The 19,552-nt window shown below is 41.7% G+C and overlaps 1 protein-coding gene across 1 annotated transcript in view; it reads left to right on the plus strand.

Moving 5' to 3' along the window:
• csmd3a (CUB and Sushi multiple domains 3a) overlaps nt 1-19,552 on the plus strand; it is a 323,290-nt gene that overhangs the window by 252,203 nt on the left and 51,535 nt on the right. Inside the window, exons 53-57 of the mRNA XM_062985995.1 lie at nt 1,978-2,151; nt 3,627-3,800; nt 4,294-4,479; nt 8,935-9,108; nt 15,537-15,719. Coding sequence (XP_062842065.1) covers nt 1,978-2,151; nt 3,627-3,800; nt 4,294-4,479; nt 8,935-9,108; nt 15,537-15,719 — 891 coding nt within the window. The remainder of the gene's footprint in view (nt 1-1,977; nt 2,152-3,626; nt 3,801-4,293; nt 4,480-8,934; nt 9,109-15,536; nt 15,720-19,552) is intronic.

Below are 19,552 nucleotides of genomic sequence, written 5' to 3' on the forward strand. Positions count from 1 at the left end.
TGCAGACCGGGACACACCCCACAAGAGCTGCAGTTTTGGAGATGCTCTGACCCAGTCGTCTAGCCATCACAATTTGGCCCTCGTCAAACTCGTTTAAATCCTCACGCTCGCCCATTTCACTAACAGGTGCCGTGATGAAGAGATAATCAGTGTTATTCACTTCACCTGTCAGTGGTGATAATGTTATGCCTTGTCGGTGTATTTTAAGCTGTAAGATGATTTAAGCTATTTTAACATGGGCATCTTTATGGCGCAGTAGAAAGAGTCGCCGTAGAATAAATTCAACATTTCTTTGTTGTTTTAAACCCTTTCAAATCGAATTATACTCCTTATTTATGAGTCTAAAATCTTTGTCATTTACATCTAAAAAGATTTAAAGAATAAACATAATTGTGATGAGAAAGCATGAAAAAATAATAACTATTACACTAAATCATTGTTTACCTATAGTATAAGCCTATGCAAATTATTACGAAGCACAGATGGGGGTCACCAGTGTAACAGCGACTCCTACTGTCTGGTTGATATACTGCGGTGTCCTTTATACACGCTGCCCATGAACTGTAAAACCCTGGTAACGTTTTGCACATGGAGTCCTAGCACTTATGAAGGATCACACTTTTCTCTCTGTATTTTTCTGCTGCTTGCCCCAACCAGACAGTAGGAGTCACTGTTGCACTGACGTCCCCTATCCCTAATTACTACAAAGCCCAGATAGGGATTTGTGATGGGGGTCACCAGAACAACAGCGACTCCTGGTTAGAGAGGCCAAAAAGTGTGATCCTTTATAAGTGCTAAGACTCTATGTACAAAACGTGACCAGGGTTTTACAGTCCACGGACGGCGTGTATAAAGGACACTGCAGTATATCAACCAGACAGTAGGAGTCGCTGTTGCACTGGTGACCCCCATCCCAAATCCCTATCTGGGCTTTGTAGTAATTTGCTTATACGTATAGATAAACAATGATTTATTATAATACTAATAATAATAACATAAGAGAAAAGTCACAAAACTGTATAATTTAGCCGTAACATTAAATCAACAAGAGGTCACAGAGTATCCACACAGTTTGTCCTGCGTACAAGCAGCAAAAATCATTTTATATTCACATAAAAACATGCTAAATCTGCACTGTAATGAATCTGAGGTGTCCACATATTTCCACCTATAGATTTAGGCAGGGCAGAGACATTCACAAGCGTCAGCCTAGCCGTTTGTTTCATGCCGGTGGTTCAGTGGAGAACCAGTGAGAAATGCCACCATCATCAGTCACACTGCAGTACAAGCTGCTCTGTATCCCACACACACACCAGTCACACTGTATATGAGCCCAGCATCATTTTGCATCATGATTTCCATCATGAGATCCATCACAGTAGCATCTCAGCTCCCCCTAAACAGTTCTCTGACTAACAGATGCCTCAACACTCCACAACAGTGGCATGTTGTGCCAGCCAAGCGTGCTGAACCCCCCACTCAACATTACCGGTGTTCATTTCCAGCACGTCAACTTAAATCAGTTAATGAATCAGCATTTCCGAGTCCCTGGTGATGCTTTATTGAATGTCATGTTGTAACACTGATATAAATATGTTATAAACATGTAATAAGTATGTCAGCGCAGATGCCGCGTGCTGGTTTGTTACATAGCTACATGTTTTATAATACAGATAGAACAGTGGGTTTGTCTGTACATACTGAGGCTCTGGCTGGAGGGATGGTGTCAGGGGAAGCATGTGCTAGCCTGAGGCTCTCTTTAACCAACAAGGATGGATTCCAAATAGCAGAAGTAGAAGACGTGCACAAAAGAATCGAGTATATAATTGGAACAATTTAAAAAGTTTGTTGTCATGTCACCCATTGTTTACAGTTTGCGCCGGACCCACCGTGACCCTGACCAAGCATTTACTGAGAATGTATGACTGAATGTATGTAAGCGTTTTCATTATTGCAGATGTGTTTCTCTTCCCTCAGCCGGCCACTGTGGCGAACCCGAGCGGATCGTCAACGGTCAGGTGATCGGCGAGAATTTCGGCTACAGAGACACAGTGGTGTACCAGTGCAATCCAGGCTTCAGGCTCATCGGATCTTCTGTACGAATCTGCCAGCAGGACCACAGCTGGTCAGGCCAACTGCCATCCTGTGTGTGTGAGTGTCCATCGTCCACTGAGTATCCAGACCTGGGCGACCGCCAGGCTCATCGGGGCTCAATTTTAATTCTATTTTTACTTCTTTTAGATTGAAGAAACATATTTTGTTCATTTTGGAATTGAAAAGGAGTGAACAACCTTTAGGGTGGCACAGTGGGTAGCAATGTCAACTCACGGGGGTTCAAATCTCTGGCCAGTCCACTTACTTTGTTGAGCTTGCATGTTCTCCCTGCTTGTCTCACAAGTCCAAAGACATGCAGTCAGGTTGACTGAAGTACTAAAATTGAAGTTACTAAAAGTGTATGTGCCCTGTGATGGACTGGCAACCTGTCCCAGACCCACTGCAACCCTGACCAGGTTAAAGTTGGTAAAACAGACAACGAAGGAATAAAGAAAGCCCGGGGTTCATATCTCAGCAGTGCTGTCAATCGGCCGAGCGTCTAAACAGATGTGACTAGCTATGGATGAAAAGGTGTGTGGGTGGAGGGGGCAGTGTTTTCTGGTGCAGCCGGACCCACTGTGACACTGACCAGGACAAAAAAAAATTAAGAAAGTTGCTGAAAAAAAAATGCGTTGGCAAAGGTTTGGTGGTCATCATTGGTTTTCCACAACTTTCTTTGCAAAAGCATGCAGATGGTGGATTGTTTACTTTAAATCACCCCTAGGAGGAAGTGAGGGTTTTTTGTGCTTTTGGGTGAAGCCGGACCCACTGCAGCCCTGACCCAAGGACTAAGCTGTTAGTAAAAGTGAATGAATGAATGAATGAATGAACAGAACTAACCCCTGTACCCTTGAGTCCTGTCTTTGAATCTAAGGACAAACGTACTGAGTAATTCACTCTCTCCGGCTCATTAATGCTTCAATTACCTGATCAGATCGCTGATGTGCTGCAGGTCTGGCAGCGAAAATGCTAAACTGTGCACTCCAGCGTCCCCCCGAGAACAGGACTCGCTCCGAAATCTTGAGCTTGTCCCCTACTTTTGTTCCTCTCCGGCTTGTTCCACACCTGAGCTCGGTAATTAAGGGCTTTAGGAATGTGATCAGGTGCTTTAGCCGCCGGAGTAGAACAGAGTCCATAAAGCCCCGGTTTACTTTAGGACGGGATTTGGAACGTCTGATCCGCCGGATTAGGACGACAAACACGGAGAAACAGAAAGCCACGTGAAGCCTTCAGCATCAAATTTAGCCAAAAATGACAGAAGGTTCATCAGTGTGTCATACAGACAACAAACAGAAGATCATTAAGGTGTCTGTCTGAATATCTAGTGAGCTGCCTTGCTGCCTACTTGATCAGCTGCCTAAGTAGAAGCAGAATTAAACTATAAACTATGTAACATTTATCAGATAAATGATAGTATACAATGCAAGCTTTCTCAGGGGCACAACAATGGAAACTTGACAATAACCAGCGCCCTTCTGATCACTAGGCCAGTGCTTTTAAATATTGCTTTCTTTTGTTTATTATTTCTGAAGCAATAAGCTGTGGACACCCAGGCAGTCCGATATATGGGCGGACGGTGGGTGACGGCTTTAACCTGGACGATGTGGTCACCTTCCTGTGCAATGACGGTTACCTCCTGGAGGGTCCATCTCAAGCCCAGTGCCTGGCTGATCGTCAGTGGAGCCATCAGCCCCCAACCTGCAGAGGTGAGAGCCTCCCTCCCACATCCTTTCTCATTCATCCTCACCACGGTATGTTGTCTAAGGAATTAAAGGTTTAGGGCCTTGCTTAAGGGTCCGACAGTGGCAACCTGGCAGTGGTGGGGTTTGAACCAGTGATCTTTTAATTACTAGTCTAGTTTCTTCCACTTGGCTACAATATCTGAAGAACAAGAAGCAAAACTGTGGGCCTCTCTTTATACTGCTCTAGTCACAGTATGAAGAGTGGCCCACAAAGTCCATCACATTGGGTGTTGGACTTTGGAACCTCCATTCTGCGTTTACTGTTGTTTCGTATCTGCTTACAAGATTCCAATCCCAGACACACCTCAAGCAAAACTAAGGATTTAATGACAAGCAGCATACTCTTAATATTTATATATTTAATATTTTATAAAATCTCATTTTTCCATAACATATGTGTCTTATGTGTGTACGTGATCTTTTGACATTTGTTCTGTGTGTGTTTTTGTCTTCTCAGTGGTCAACTGCACTGATCCTGGTATACCAGCCAACTCCATACGCAAGAGTAAAATTGAGTTTGGGAATTTCACCTTCGGGACGGTGGTGTCGTACGACTGCAATCCTGGTTATTACCTGTTCGGGGCATCGGTGCTGACCTGCCAGCCTGTGGGTTACTGGGATCGGCCGTTACCGGAGTGTATTGGTACGTTCCAGCTCTTCAGTTCTCAGTCTCTAGTCTCAGTGGAAAAGCAGTGTTTACTTTTCCCTGGACTGCAGGGATTCTTAACCTTCTCTTGAGTGTTATACCCTTTTGAACATAAAAGGGCCATTCCGCCGAATCTGTGCCATTTCCATCCCTAGGACTTTTATGTATAAATGTAAATGAACATTAACATTAAAATGCATTTTTTTAATTGAGCAAAGTGTCCTGCACACTGATCTAATTGCAAATTTAGGATATATCATTTCCTCGCACTGTTTGGTGACCCCATGTTCCATCTATGTTTTTAATATTTATTGACCATAAGACATTTATAATAATGTGGTTAAAATACATGTTTTCACTCTGGCCTGTAACCCTAACATATTCATATACACAGATGAGGCATAACATTATATTATCCTAATATTGTGTTGGTCCCCCTTTTGCTGCCAAAACAGCCCAGTAACTGTGATGCACTGTGTATTCTGACACCTTTTTATCAGAACCAGCATTAACTTCTTTGAGCTACAGTAGCTCGTCTGTTAGATCGGACCACACGGGCCAGCCTTCTCTCCCCACGTGCATCAATGAGCCTTGGCCGCCCATGACCCTGTCGCCGGTTTAGCACTGTTCCTTTCTTGGACCACTTTTGATAGATACTGACCCACAAGAGCTGCAGTTTTGAAGATGCACTGACCCAGTCGTCTAGCCATCACAATTTGGCCCTTGTCAAACTGGCTCAAATCCTCACGCTCGCCCATTTTTCCTGCTTCTAACATCAACTTTGAGGATAAAATGTTCACTCGCTGTTTAATATATCCCACCTACTAACAGGTGCCGTGATGAAGAGATAATCAGTGTTATTTACTTCAGCTGTCAGTGGTCATAATGTTATGCCTGGTCAGTGTATGTAAAGTCACATTTTTAACAGAAATTTACATTAACTGATACACATTCTGAGTAGTTTAATTTTATCCAGTTACTACACACAAATGGCACTGATTTGGCGGAATGGCCTAAAAACATTGTTCAACCACCCCCTCCCCATGAAACACTTACACATACTTACACTGATATAGAAATAAACGACAGTAAAGTCTTTGAACAGTCCATCAAACAGCCGAGGGTTGATTTGAATCCAGAGCCGAGTCGCACATCTCACGCCTGTTTGCACCACTCGGGAGAAATTTGTTGCACTGATGAAATTTGACTTAGCAGAAATTTAACAGTCTCGGTGTGCAGGTGTTGCGTTTGGTACCTAACAGTCATGTCACATCCAAATCTGCACACCGGCTAACAGATGCGTCTCATTTTAGATGAGATCCCTGTGGTAGAAAGGATAAACACTGACCGTGTCAGGATGTGTAACAGTGTTTCTTAACAAACATGATTCAGATGTTTTTTCTATTTATTTATGCATTTTCTCCCATTTTTCTCTCAATTTAGCGTAGACAGTGTGTCTTCCACTGCTGGAGATCCCTGATTGCATTCGAGCAGGGTATATTGCTGCTCACACCTCCTCCGACATGTGCACATTCTGCACAGGCGCCTCTATCTGCTAATCAGGGTCCTTACACAGCGTTTGAAAACCCCACCCACATATTCCGGTCAACCCGCCCTAGCAGACACGATAGCCAATGTGTGTCTGCTGCAGGCACTGCCAATTATTTGCTCATGTTGTTGATTAAATAGTTGAAAACGTGATATGAAGAACAGCTTTCTCGTCACATACAGTATACATATAGATTCCTTCTGTTTGCTTCCGTGTACGCTTGCAGCATTAAGCGGACGCTTTTATCCAAAGCGACTTACACTTATGACTAATCACAATTTGAACAATTCAGGGTTAAGAGCCTTGCTTGGCAGTGGCAGGGCTTGAACCATTAACCTTCTGATTGCCAGTCCAATACCTTAACCACTGTGCTACTGCTGCCCTATAGAGCAAGACAGTGTTGATCCATCTGGTTCAGAATCACGATGGCTGGTTTGGTCACTTTATTATTGTCAAATGCGCAGCATCATTTGGCAGTTGTAGCCTAGTGGTTACGGTACTGGACTAGTAATCGAAAGGTCACTGGTTCAAGCCCCACCCCTGCCAGGTCGTCACTTGAGCAAGGCCCTTAACCCTCAATTGCTTAGACTGTATACTGGCACAGTACTGTAAGTTGCTTTGGATGAAAGCGTCCGCTAAATTCCAAAAATGTAAATGTTATGCTTATGGGGTAGAGTTTTGGGCTATTAAAAGAAAGGTTGTGGGTTCAAATCTCAGCTCTGCCATGCAGTCACTTCATAGACACTTGACCCTCTCGGCTCCAGGGGCGCCGTACGTTGACTGACCCTGCGCTCTGACCCCAGCTTCCAAACGAGCTGGGATCTGTGGACGAGAACCTAATAACCAGGGGAGAACATACAAATTCCACTTTATTGCTCTGAGGCAATGGTGCTACCCACTGTGCCACCTGACCAGCCTTTTTAACTTAAACTTGCTGCTATAGAATATTTTGCATTAAAAATAAAGAAATCTGTTTCTCCCTTTTTATCCACTAAAGTCTGTTGTTAAGTTAAAGACACATAGCCTACACACACTCCCCCCCCCCCCCCCCAAGACACTGTAATTGCACGATTTTTCTAACTCTCATTATCATAATTGGTGCAAACAATGAAGTGGAATTTTAATGAAGAAGCTTCTGTCTCCTGTAGGTAATCACACTCGGCGACGCGCTACACTTTACATGCAATTAAAGGAAGAAAGGTTCACAAAACTGTCACACTTTGACCAACTTAGTCAGAGTTTCAACAATTTTATAGGAAATGCAGCCAAAATATTTGCAGTAGAGAGCAAAATACTTCACCCCAACCCTACTTACGACTATAACTGTCTCCGCTCCTCTGTGAACGCAGGCACTGTATGGACAAAAATATTGGGACACCAATGCATGTGTTTCAGCCACAATAATCACTAACAGGTGAAATCAGGACGGCACGGTGGCTAAGTGGGTAGCACTGTTGCCTCACAGTAAGAAGGTCCTGGGTTTGATCCCCAGGTGGGGCGGTCCGGGTCCTTTCATGTGTGGAGTTTGCATGTTTTGCTTGGGTTTCCTCTGGGTGCTCCAGTTTCCTCCCACAGTCCAAAGACATGCAAATGAGGTGAACTCAAAATTGTCCATGACTGTGTTTAATATAAACTTGTGAACTGATGTAACCAGTAACTACCGTTTCTGTCATGAATGTAACCAAAGTGTAGAACATGACGTAAAAATCCTAATAAACAAACAAACAGGTGTAATAAATCAATTATTATAAGGGAAACTATGTGCTTTTAGCTTTGCAGCAACTTTTTAGGGAAGGTCATTTCCTGTTCTAGCATGACTGTGCCCCTGTGCAAAAAGCAAAGCTCCATAAAGACATGAAGAAAAGCTCAGTTTAATTTAAAGAAACTCAAGTGTCCTCCAGTGCACAGAGGCCTGACCTCAGCCTCACTGTAATGAATCTGAACACCAACATCAGTGCCCAGCCACACAAATGCTCTTTTGACCTAATGGGCACAAATTCCCACAAGCCTTCTCAGAAAATTGACTGTTGTTTGAGCTGAAAAGATCACATAGAGGTCACTCTGTTTAAATAGCATTTGTTTTTTAAATGAGATGTCCAACAAGCTCATGGTCAAGTGTCAGCAGTGTAAAAATACACAGATCTGGCATAACATTATGACCAATATTTTGTTGGTCCCCCTTTTGCTGCCAAAACAGCCCTGCAACTGTGATACTCTGTGTATTCTGACACCTTTCTATCAGAACCAGCATTAACTTCTTCAGCAGTTTGAGCTCGTCTGTTGGATCGGACCACACGTGCATCAATGAGCCTTTTCCGCCCATGACCCTGTCGCTGGTTTACCACTGTTCCTTTTCTGGACCACTGCAAACTGGGAACACCCCACAAGAGCTGCAGTTTTGGAGATGCTCTGACCCAGTCATCTAGCCGTCACAATTTGGCCCTCGTCAAACTCACTCAGATCCTCACGCTCGTCCATTTTTCCTTCTAACATCAACTTTGAGGATAAAATGTTCACTTGCTGCCTAATATATCCCCCCCACTAACAGGTGCCGTGATGAAGAGATAATCAGTGGTCCTGTTAGTGGTCATAATGTTATGCCTAGTCAGTGTATAAGGTGACACAGAGGCCAAAGTCCCTTGGTCATTTATCTTTACTTTGACCGTGGAAAATCTACAAATAAAATGAGGCAATAATTATTGTTGTTTCTCTTTCTTTTTTTATTTATTGATTTATTTATTATATTTAATTGTTGCAATGAGAGGTTGCACAACATTTAAAAAGCAGGGGGGTCTAAAATAATAAGTGTTTTTTTCTCTCTTTAAAAATACATCCTGTTCTGTACCATCATCTTACTAAGGGATGGAACAGTAACCGCGCTGACCTTGTATCCTGTATTTCAGAGGTGGAATGTGGTCACCCCGGCATCCCGCCTCACGGACACCTGCTGGGAGAGAAGTTCACGTTCGGCTCTACAGTGCACTACACCTGCATGGGGGGCCGACGGCTGATCGGAGATGCTGCACGTACCTGCCAGCTGACCAGCCACTGGAGTGGCTCCCTACCTCACTGCTCAGGTCAGACTTTCAACATGAGTGATGGGTTTAACGGGCACAGGCTTCTTGTATTGTTGAGAAGTCTCACACTTGGAGAGCAGTCCTGGTTTCCAGTACTGTTTTAATCACCTTTTGTCAACATAAAACGTGCAGTTTTTCCTTTTCCATCGTAAGAACCGTTCTGATTGGATGTTCCTCAGATGAGCTTCTTGGAGCAAGTGGTCAAATGATGGTAAATTCGTTATGTGCACAAAAAGCATGTGTTATGTGAATAGGACTTGATTCTACCATTACCTGGATACATTATTAAAACGTATAGCTGAAAACTGGATGCAATCATAAATAGTAGCAATAAAGAAACACCAATTTCCAGTGAGCTCTACTCAAGAAAAACCTGGTAACCTTGGAGGACGTCACTCAACATGGCTATTTTCCAGGGCCTGAATGCTTGTCCAAAAAATGAACTTCTTAACGAATTAACTTAGATAAAAAGAACCTCAGTTTAAACCTTCAGACTTCAGTTCAATTAGGGGGTGTCGAAAACAAAACTCAGGGTAAAACACACTAGCACACCAGAGCTGACGTATCAGTTCTGCTACCGGCATGTGGGCACCTTTATGGGCAATGATTGGCTCATTCGAGGATGGGAATGCCAGAGTGGATTCATCATATCTGTTTCAATTGCGACCTCTGCTGGCTGATCGGTGCCTATATAGAGATGGGGGATAATGGAGATTGTTGCATGACTCTCCATGCGCAATACAGAGCTCCATATTTTAATATATTTATTTTAATATATATAATTTTTATATTTTTATTTATTTTTTTATTTTTTTATAATTTTTATATATTTTTTAAATTGTTATTATAATTTGAATTTGTTTATTTATTATTATATTTATTAATTTAATTTAATTTTTCTTTTCTTTTTTTTTTATTATATACTTATTATTATTTTAAGTATTAAGTATTCTATTACTTATTTTTTATTTTATTTTTATTATTACTGCTGGTCTCACTGAGGAGCTACCAAAAAAGTTTCATTGTATAACTACAATGACTATAAAGTCTATCTTATCTATCTTGTCCTATATGAATTTGCCGTATGTGGGTAAAAAAGGAGCACTCGGTACACATGTTGGAGGGGGTCAGGACTGGAGGTCTGCAGATCAGATAATTGGATACAACTAGATTGGGAGGAAAATCGGGAGCAAAATTGTTCTGCTTGGTTTCTTTGGGGTCATTTTTATCATTTATGGTCTTTGGAAATCCTGCTGCTGAGTCAGAAGAGGGTAAAATAGAAGTAGTGGGTGATGGAGGGGGAGGAAAACAGATTACTGTACGTGTGAAAAGCTTATGAGCTTATAGGCGTGGAGTATTAGAGTATTATTTCCTGTTTGTTGGGTGTTTGTGCGGTAATTAAATGCGTTTGAGTAACGACGCCTGCCTGCGTTCACGTAGCTCAAACTTCTAAGTCCATTTGTCTAATCGATCGAGCGTCACTAATTCCGGCTGCACTTCGCCTCGATCCGTTTCCGTTTTAACGGCGGATGCTGTACAAACCGGCTTGCTTCCACGAGCGCGGTGTCGCCCCCCTGTCCCAGCATCCGTCTTCCCCTCCTATCCGTCTCTTCCTCTATCTCTAAACGGCCAGCTGTTTCTCTCGCTTCTCACATCTGCCATCTCTGGCCTCGTAACCATCAGCATTTCATCGTTTTCCTTCCACCCCGCATTCATATTCCCCCTCCGTCGCCTCCATCCTCGCCACACTTGCTTCATCTATACAGACAGAATGAGGAAGTGTTCTCAGGAGACTCTCTCTCTCTCTCTCTCTCTCTCTCTCTCTTGTTTTTCTAACTGTGCCTTCTCTATTAAAGCCTTTTCTAGATATGTGGAAGCCCTTAGGTTAAGAAATGGGAGTGTGTTATGCTTGGTACCCTAAACTATTTTTATTTTCCTGGATGGGGTGTCCAGACCAGCTTTGTTAAGTCCAAGACTAGAGATAATCAAAACTAAGACAATGTAGGCTTACGTGTTGCGTCTTAGTTTTTTTAATTTATTCATTTATTTTTAATAACCAAATAATCCTGGTCAGGGTCATGGTGGGTTTGGAACCCACTCAGAGGGCAGCACTCACACTTATATACGTAGTTAGATCAGCCAGGACATGTACCCAGAGTACCCAGAGAGAGCATGGGGTGAACATGCCAAAGATTGGAACTAAGGTCTCTGGAGCTGTGTGGCACCTACAGTACCTGCTGCACCATTGGATAAACATGCCAAACTTAGGTACAAAGACTTTGGTACAGTTCAAATTAAGGTTTCAGTAGCTGTGTAGGTGTCCTTGCTGCATCATGTCCCTATTATTATTATTATTTATTATTATTATTATTATTATTATTATTATTATTATTATTTGTTGTTATTATTATTATTATTATTATTATTATTATTATTATTTGTTGTTATTATTATTATTATTTATTACTATTATTATTATTATTTATTATTATTATTATTATTATTATTATTATTATTTGTTGTTATTATTATTATTATTTATTATTATTATTATTATTATTATTATTATTATTTGTTGTTATTATTATTATTATTTATTACTATTATTATTATTATTATTATTATTATTAATAGTAGTAGTAATAGTAGCTGTAGTGCTCAGTGGTTATGGTACTGGACTAGTAATCAAATGGTTGCCAGTTCAAGCCCCACCATTGCCAAGTTGCCCCTGTGGGGCCCCTGAGCAAGGTCCTTAACTCTTAATTGCTCAAATTGTATTCAGTCATTAATGTAAATCATTTTGGATGGAAAAGCATCTGTTAAAAACCATAAATGTAAATGTATTCACATGCAACTCCAAGGAAAGCAGCAGCTGGGCATGTTCAGTTTTTTTTTTTATTATTAATCGTGTGTGTGAGTGTGTGTGTGTGTGTGTGTGTGTGTGTGTGTGTGTGTGTGTGTGTGTGTGTGTGTGTTTCTTCTCCGCTGTACCATACAGTAACCCAGTAATGGGTAATGGGATTTGGATCATAAGTTTTCCTGTGCACTTTGGTAACAGAAGTGGTTCAGATTTGTTTGTTATGTAAAACTGTAGTACCATACCTTACATTCACTTCAGATTTACACACACGATGTCCTTGTAACTGATTAATGAGGGGAAAGCATTCAAACATCACAAATTAGAGAGAATTTTGAGAAATAGATTAGTACTAGACTACTATTCGACTGGACTACTAGACTAAATAGACCCCTCGGTAATAGTGGATGAATGTGGCTCAACCAAGTAATAATTAAACCAGAAAATTAGTCCTATATCTTTTTCATTTTCTTTTCCTTTTGGCTTCACTGACAAAATAATTGACTGTACTGGTGTCTTTTGTACAGTCAAAATGATAAAAATTGTACTAATTAAACTGATTCCTACATTTATTTTTAGAAAATCTAAATGCTTTTGGGCTGAATATTTTATTAAGGTACATATCGAACCCGTCTCATATTCAGGAGAAAGCTGCTGGGGAAAAAGCTGGTGGTTTGACACAAAAGGTATGTTCTTAGTACGCCTTTGAAAAAGTGAGACGAACAGTCAGTGAGATCATGTGGAACGGCGAACGGGCAGGAACAAAACGGGCTAACGAGCTGAAAAAGTCCCGGCCTCGTTTTGCTTTTCTCCTTTTCTGACAGTTCTGTTCTGGCTGGGTGGCGGGAGTTTTTTTTTGTGAGGAGACAGCGTAGCGTCCGTGGCGGGCAGGCTGGGGCGTCTGTGTGTCTCATCCTGCTCCGCTGAGGAGCAGAACGGCCCAGATTTCCGGCAGGCGAATAAAACGGCGCTCGCACCAGCAGGGGAGGACGTGCGGTGTTGAGAACAGCCTGTAAAGTGCATTTCTATTTATTTATGAAGAAACGTCGGATCAGGCAGCAGATGGATGCAAATCTTTGTTCCACTTGTGCGGGAGGAGACCTATACTGGCGCTGGAAGAGTTTAATTACATCCTGAGTTCCTCGCCGCAGTGTGAAGTGCACAAGCCGTTGTGTTCTGAGTGCCTCTATGTGTGATTAAACACGACTTTATGTGGGTTGCACCAGTTGCACAAGAGCAGACGAGACTTTCATCACCGCTGCCCAATTATTACTGTAGTGAGATGATTGGTGCTTGTTATTAATGCTAGCGAGCATTAGCAATAATTGGCACCCTGCTGGTTCTCTTTCCCTTGTCATTTATGAAGACTAAACTCATATTAAGTTGCACTGCTAATAATCAGCGTGTTATTTCATCTGTAATTGAATCTCTTGATAATGTCTCTATACGTCATTCCTACAAGATAAGTTTGTTAGCGCCCGGCTAAATCCCACACTTGTTACAGTAGGAACTAAAAATCTGAATCTACTGCCAAATACTGTCATTTTAGCTTATATTAAAAAATAGCGCTTGTGAAACTTTAAAATCCCAAACTGTATTTACGAGTCCCAGGAACATTTGTTAGAATATAAGAAAACTTTGGCTAATAAAGATGGAGTGTCAGTGGAGGAACTTTCTCTAACCAGTATAAAATATTCCAAAAACTCTTTCAGAATCTGTTTTTGACCGTTATAACTTTTCTCAGTCATCCTGCCGCAAAATGTGTATCAGATTATTACCTGCCTGCCACACAGTGGCACTACCTGAAACGACTTACACCGATCAGCCATAACATTAAAACCACCTCCTTGTTTCTACACTCACTTACCATATAGAAGCACTTTGTAGTTCTACAATCACTGACTGTAGTCCATCTGTTTCTCTGCATGCTTTGTTAGCCCCCTTTCACCCTGTTCTTCAATAGCAGGTATTATTTAGGTGGTGGATCATTCTCAGCACTGCAGTGACACTGACATGGTGGTGGTGTGTTAGTGTGTGTTGTGCTGGTATGAGTGGATCAGACACAGCAGTGCTGCTGGAGTTTTTAAATACCATGTCCACTCACTGTCCACTCTATTAGACACTCCTACCTAGTTGGTCCACCTTGTAGATGTAAAGTCAGAGACGATCGTTCATCTATTGCTGCTGTTTGAGTCGGTCATTTTTGAGATCCTCATCAGTGGTCATAGGACGCTGCCCACGGGGCGCTGTTGGCGGACTATTCTCAGTCCAGGCCAGGTTGCCATTGTTGGGCCCTTAAGCAAGACTCTTAACCCTCAATTTGCTTAGACTGTATACTGTAAGTCGCTTTGAATACAAGCATCTGTTAAGTGCTGAAAATGTAAATGTTGTTAATGTAAATCAGCTCAGTGTTTTTATTTCTGGATCTCTGTCTGAATTCTTTATCAGGTGCTAAAATGATTTGTTTTAATTAATCTAATAATCATAAAAAATGACAAATAATTATAATGTATTTTTGACACATGATTTACTAATTCACTAAAGGAATGAGGGACAGTGGGAGCATTCAGCAGTCGAGGCACGGGCGAATGTCAGGAACAGAAACTCTCCAAAACTGGAGGCTGCTGTTCATCCAGGCCACCGAATCATCCGAGACTAAATCCCAAACAAACCAATTCACAGCAGTTCACTGGTGCTGGTGCAGTTTTACTTATTAGCCTTCTGGATCACTGACCGTTCCTTTATTACACCGGGAGAGAAGAGTGGACAGAGAAGAGTCGGGCAGATTACTGTTATTAACCCTCGTCTTCTGTTCGCTGCTTAGTAATAAACATCTCACTGACTAACAATGTACACATATGTGGCCAAAAGTATGTGGACACCTTTTCTAATTATGAGTTCTGGTGTTTCCACAGAACTCATTTTCAGGAACAGAAAGGCACTTTTCTCATTCCCGCTGTGGACTGTGTCCCAATGCACAAAGCGAGGTCCATAGACACATGATTTAACAAGGTTTGGAGCCTGACAGTGCTACTGAACACCTTTGGGATGAATTGGAACATTGATTGTAAGTCAGGCTTTGATGAATGTGCACAGACTTAAAGATGCTCTCTTTCTCGGGAGTGGTGGCTGTTATAGCTGCCATCTCCATATTAATGCCCCTGGTTGCCTAGGTTTTAATAAGTGATGTCTAACAAGAAAATGGTCAGGTGTCCATATACTTTTGGTCTGTAGTGTAACAGTAAAAATGTGAAATTGCCAAAAGATAAAACTAAATACATTTCCTTTGATTTAAGGTCTAACATTAAGTGCCAGACCTGAAGTGTGACTGGTACCGCAATCTGTGGTTATGAAAATAAAGCTTTAATCAACACTGAGAATAATTTGGCATAAAAATAAGGACAGAATTTTGGGAAACTTAAAAAAACAATTTTAAAGTGAATCATGCCGTGTAAAGATTAATGTCAGGATGTGTTTTACTTCAAAATAGGTCATATCTCTGAACAGAGGATAAGAAGTGATGTGATGGATGGTCTGGCTAATGTGTTGGCACTGGTGTGTGTGTGTGCAGGTGATGCCGCAGGTGATTGTGGAGACCCGGGTACACCGGCCCACGCCACACGGGAAGAAGGCGCCTTTCATCAGCGCGTTAAAGTTCGCTTCACCTGCTCCACGGGTCACACGCTGTTCGGCTCAGCTGAGCGAATCTGCTTCCCCAACGGTACCTGGTCAGGAAAACAACCCACCTGCAAACGTAAGGACGTTTCCTTCTGTACACTCACTGACCTGGTGATAGCCAATGTCTATTTTACATACACATGTACTGTACGTTTGCATGTTATTTTAACTGCTTCTATTACCTCTAATGAAAATATGCAAAATTTCATTGTACCTGTGTATAGTGACAATAATGATTCTGTTCTACTATATACGTGCACACTGGGCACTTACAGTGGGGTAGCACTGTCGCCTCACAGCAAGAAGGTCCTGGGTTTGATTCCCATGTGGAGCGGTCCAGGTCCTTGCTGTGTGGAGTTTGCATGTTCTCCCCGTGTCTGTGTGGGTTTCCTCAGAGAGCTCCGGTTTCCTCCCACAGTCAAAAGACGTGCACGTGAGGTGAACTGGAGATACAAAATTGTCCATGATTGTGTTTGACATTAAAAACTTAAACATGACGTTAAAATCCTAATAAATAAATAAATATACGTGCACATTTATGTGTACAATTACTGACAAGGTGCAGGAAATTTCTCGTTCACTGAACTGCACTTAAACCAAACTTAAATTTGATATTGAGAGTGATCTATGTTACACTTTTGCCATTTTTTATTGTAAATACTATAAAGTTACGACTTTGTTGTATTTTTACTGTTCAAATTTTATATAGCGCTTTTTACAATGGACATTGTCTCAAAGCAGCTTTACAGAATCCAGGACCAACAAACCAAAAACCCCTGTTGAGCAAGCCGAGGGCGACAGTGGCAAGGAAAAACTGTCTTAAAAATACAGGAAGAAACCTTGCGAGGAGCCAGACTCAGCAGGAACCCTCATCCTTCTCGGGTGGCCTGGAGGATAATTTGAATAAATAGGATTTACACAAACCATACAAACACAAAATTAAATTAAACTAAAAGTTATAACTAGCAAAAAAAAAAATAATGTAAACAGTTGGAGTTCTTCATTATTCAGTCCAGTCTGTGATAAAGTCCGTAGTGAGTTTTCACTACAGACGGGGCGGTCCGGTTTCTTTCTGTGCGGAGTTTGCATGTCCTCCCCGTGTCTGCGTGGGTTTCCTCCGGGAGCTCCGGTTTCCTCTCACAGTCCAAAAACATGCAGTCAGGTTAATTGGAGACACTGAATTGCCCTATATGTGAATGGGTGTGTGTGTGTGTGTGTATGTGTGTGTGCCCTGTGATGGACTGGCGCCCCGTCCAGGGTGTTACTGTGTGCCTTGCGCCCATTGAAAAGCTGGGATAGGCTCCAGCAGAAAGTGAGTGAATGAGTTTTACACACCCATGAAAACCCTGTGTTAATCAGATTCTACAGACTTGACAGCAGCCACAAAACCCCATCAACTCAAAACTTAAGTACTGACATGGAACTCAAATTCAGGTTTTTAAAAATGCTTTAGACGTGCAGAACGATTTGTTGGATCATAGCAGAGAAGCAGGACACTTTTTTCATGAGTTTTCCATCAATAAATTACACAGCCTGTGCAAAAACCCCTCATTGTAAATTGCAAGTTTTGATTATTGGCTCTGATGAAACAGATGTTTGATGGCCGCTGCCAAAAAACACTGTTATTGATTCCATTTGTATTGACCCGTTATTGTCCCCGGGCTGACGGGACGCAATTTCTTCCAAACTCTGATTTAAACCCGAGAACAAATAGTAGCTGTTGATACAGTAGATGTATTGTTGTTTTTGCGGATGAGATAAAACCTCATTTGCACGAAATAAATCTGTCCAAACATTCACTTCACGCTTCATTTCTTTCCATTATTGAAATTGTTCTGGCACCATATGGTCTCAAACACGCTCGTGCTCATGTGTGGAACGATTAGAGTTGCAGATTTTAGCAAAAGAGAAGCAACAATTAAAAGCATTTCAGCGACCAATCGCCAAAGTGATGGTGGCCAAATTAACAGGTGATTTGCTAATATCACGGGAGCAAGTAAAACGTGTAATTAACACACGACTGGTGTGATTTACAGCTTTTTGTGCATGTTGTTTCCCCATCTGCAAAAATATCATTAAAATTTAAGTGAAAGACTTAATGAAATGAATGTAAGTAAGTTGTGTCTGTTACACTGAGTACATTTGGGAAATGTGCAATGCCAAAAAAATCTATGTTGTTTTGCAAGTGCACCATATGCTGGGCGATATCTGGTCACCGAATTTGTGCATATGTGCCAAAAATTTGCAAAAATAACTCCAGCTTTCTGCAGGAAATATAGAATTAGGCAAAGATAAAGTGCACCGGGGTTATGCTACAAAACCACAGTTTGAAACTTAAGAAAATAGTATGGAATGGAATGGTCTGATCCAAATCCCACTGAGATGCTGTGAAATAAATGTCAGTTTGTGCTCAAAAGCTCTTCAGTGTGGCTAATTTAAAGCAATTCCAGGACAATATGGCTCCATAACGTTGTGATAAAAATAAACTATGATAAAATAATCAAAAAATTCCAGTTGTTGCTGCCAAAATGGCAGAGAGTTGATGAAGGTACTTTTTGACATCGGTTATATAAATGTCACATCACCTTTTCATCTAGTGTTACATTTTAGATGAGGGTTTGAAACCATTCAGTGTAATAAATATGCAAAACCTCATTCAGGAGAATTCACCGTGTGGGTTTTAATCATTCAGTCAGAAAAATAGCTGTTCCATAAACTTACAGTGTCTGGGGCGGCACAGTGGCTGGGTGGGTAGCACTGTCGCCTCACAGCAAGAAGGCTCTGGGTTCGATCCCTAGGCGGGGCGGTCCTGGTCCTTTCTGTGCGGAGTTTGCATGTTCTCCCTGTGTCTGTGCAGGTTTCCTCTGGGAGCTCCGGTTTCCTCCCACAGTCCAAAAACGTGCAGTCAGGTTAACTGGAGACACTGAATTTCCCTATAGGTGAATATAGTGTGTTACTGTGTGCCTTGCGCCCATTGAAAAGCTGGGATAGGCTCCAGCACCCCCCCACGACCCTAACTGGATAAGTGAGTGAGTGAGTGAGTGTAAACTTCACATCTTTCCAGCATAGTCCCTCCAGCTTTAATTCCCATCATGCATTAGAAGTGGTGTGACTGTTGGATGCTGTATGAATTAAGCACAAGCTACGTCTGATTCTACCTGTTTCATCAGTCAGCCTTGATCTGGTGTATCAGGTAAAACTGCAGGCATTTCAGTCCTGGTGTTAAATATGATTGGACGCCTGCCTTTAAGAGGTTTCTCAGCGTGTTTAAACACACTGTCCATATGATTGAATCCTGTTGTATTTATCTGTAATACCCCAGGCCAAAATGCAGCAAATGAAAGGCCAATATTTTGCTTGTATTTCATAGCAATGCAGTTTAAATACCCAGTGCATCCTCTCAGTTATTAGTATTATAAACTGTATTTATGGACGCGGATAAAACACGACTGGTCGGAGCATCGATGCCGGCTCGACAGTTAACGTGTTCAAGGTCCCAAGCCGCTTTACATAAAAGGATCTGCAAAATTTATTCATGTAACTTTTACTGACCAGATTACAATCCGGAGAATGTGTCGGTGATTATGGTTTAGATATGGATGGAAACAGAGATTTATTATAAAGGAAAGTTTAAACTGTCTACGTCAATCAGTGCCTTGTACAGACAGACGGAGAGACAGACAGACAGACAGACAGACAGACAGACAGACAGACAGATAGATAAACAGACAGATAGATAAACAGACAGATAGATAAACAGATATATATATATATACAGACAGACAGACAGACAGACAGACAGATAGATAGATAGACGACAGACGGATAGACAGACAGGCAGACAGACAGATAGACGACAAATAGATAGACAGATAGAAAGACAGATAGATCACAAGGTAGATAGATAGA

The sequence above is a fragment of the Trichomycterus rosablanca genome, chromosome 23 (genome assembly GCF_030014385.1).
Source record: "Trichomycterus rosablanca isolate fTriRos1 chromosome 23, fTriRos1.hap1, whole genome shotgun sequence".
NCBI classification, from domain to species: Eukaryota; Metazoa; Chordata; class Actinopteri; order Siluriformes; family Trichomycteridae; genus Trichomycterus; species Trichomycterus rosablanca.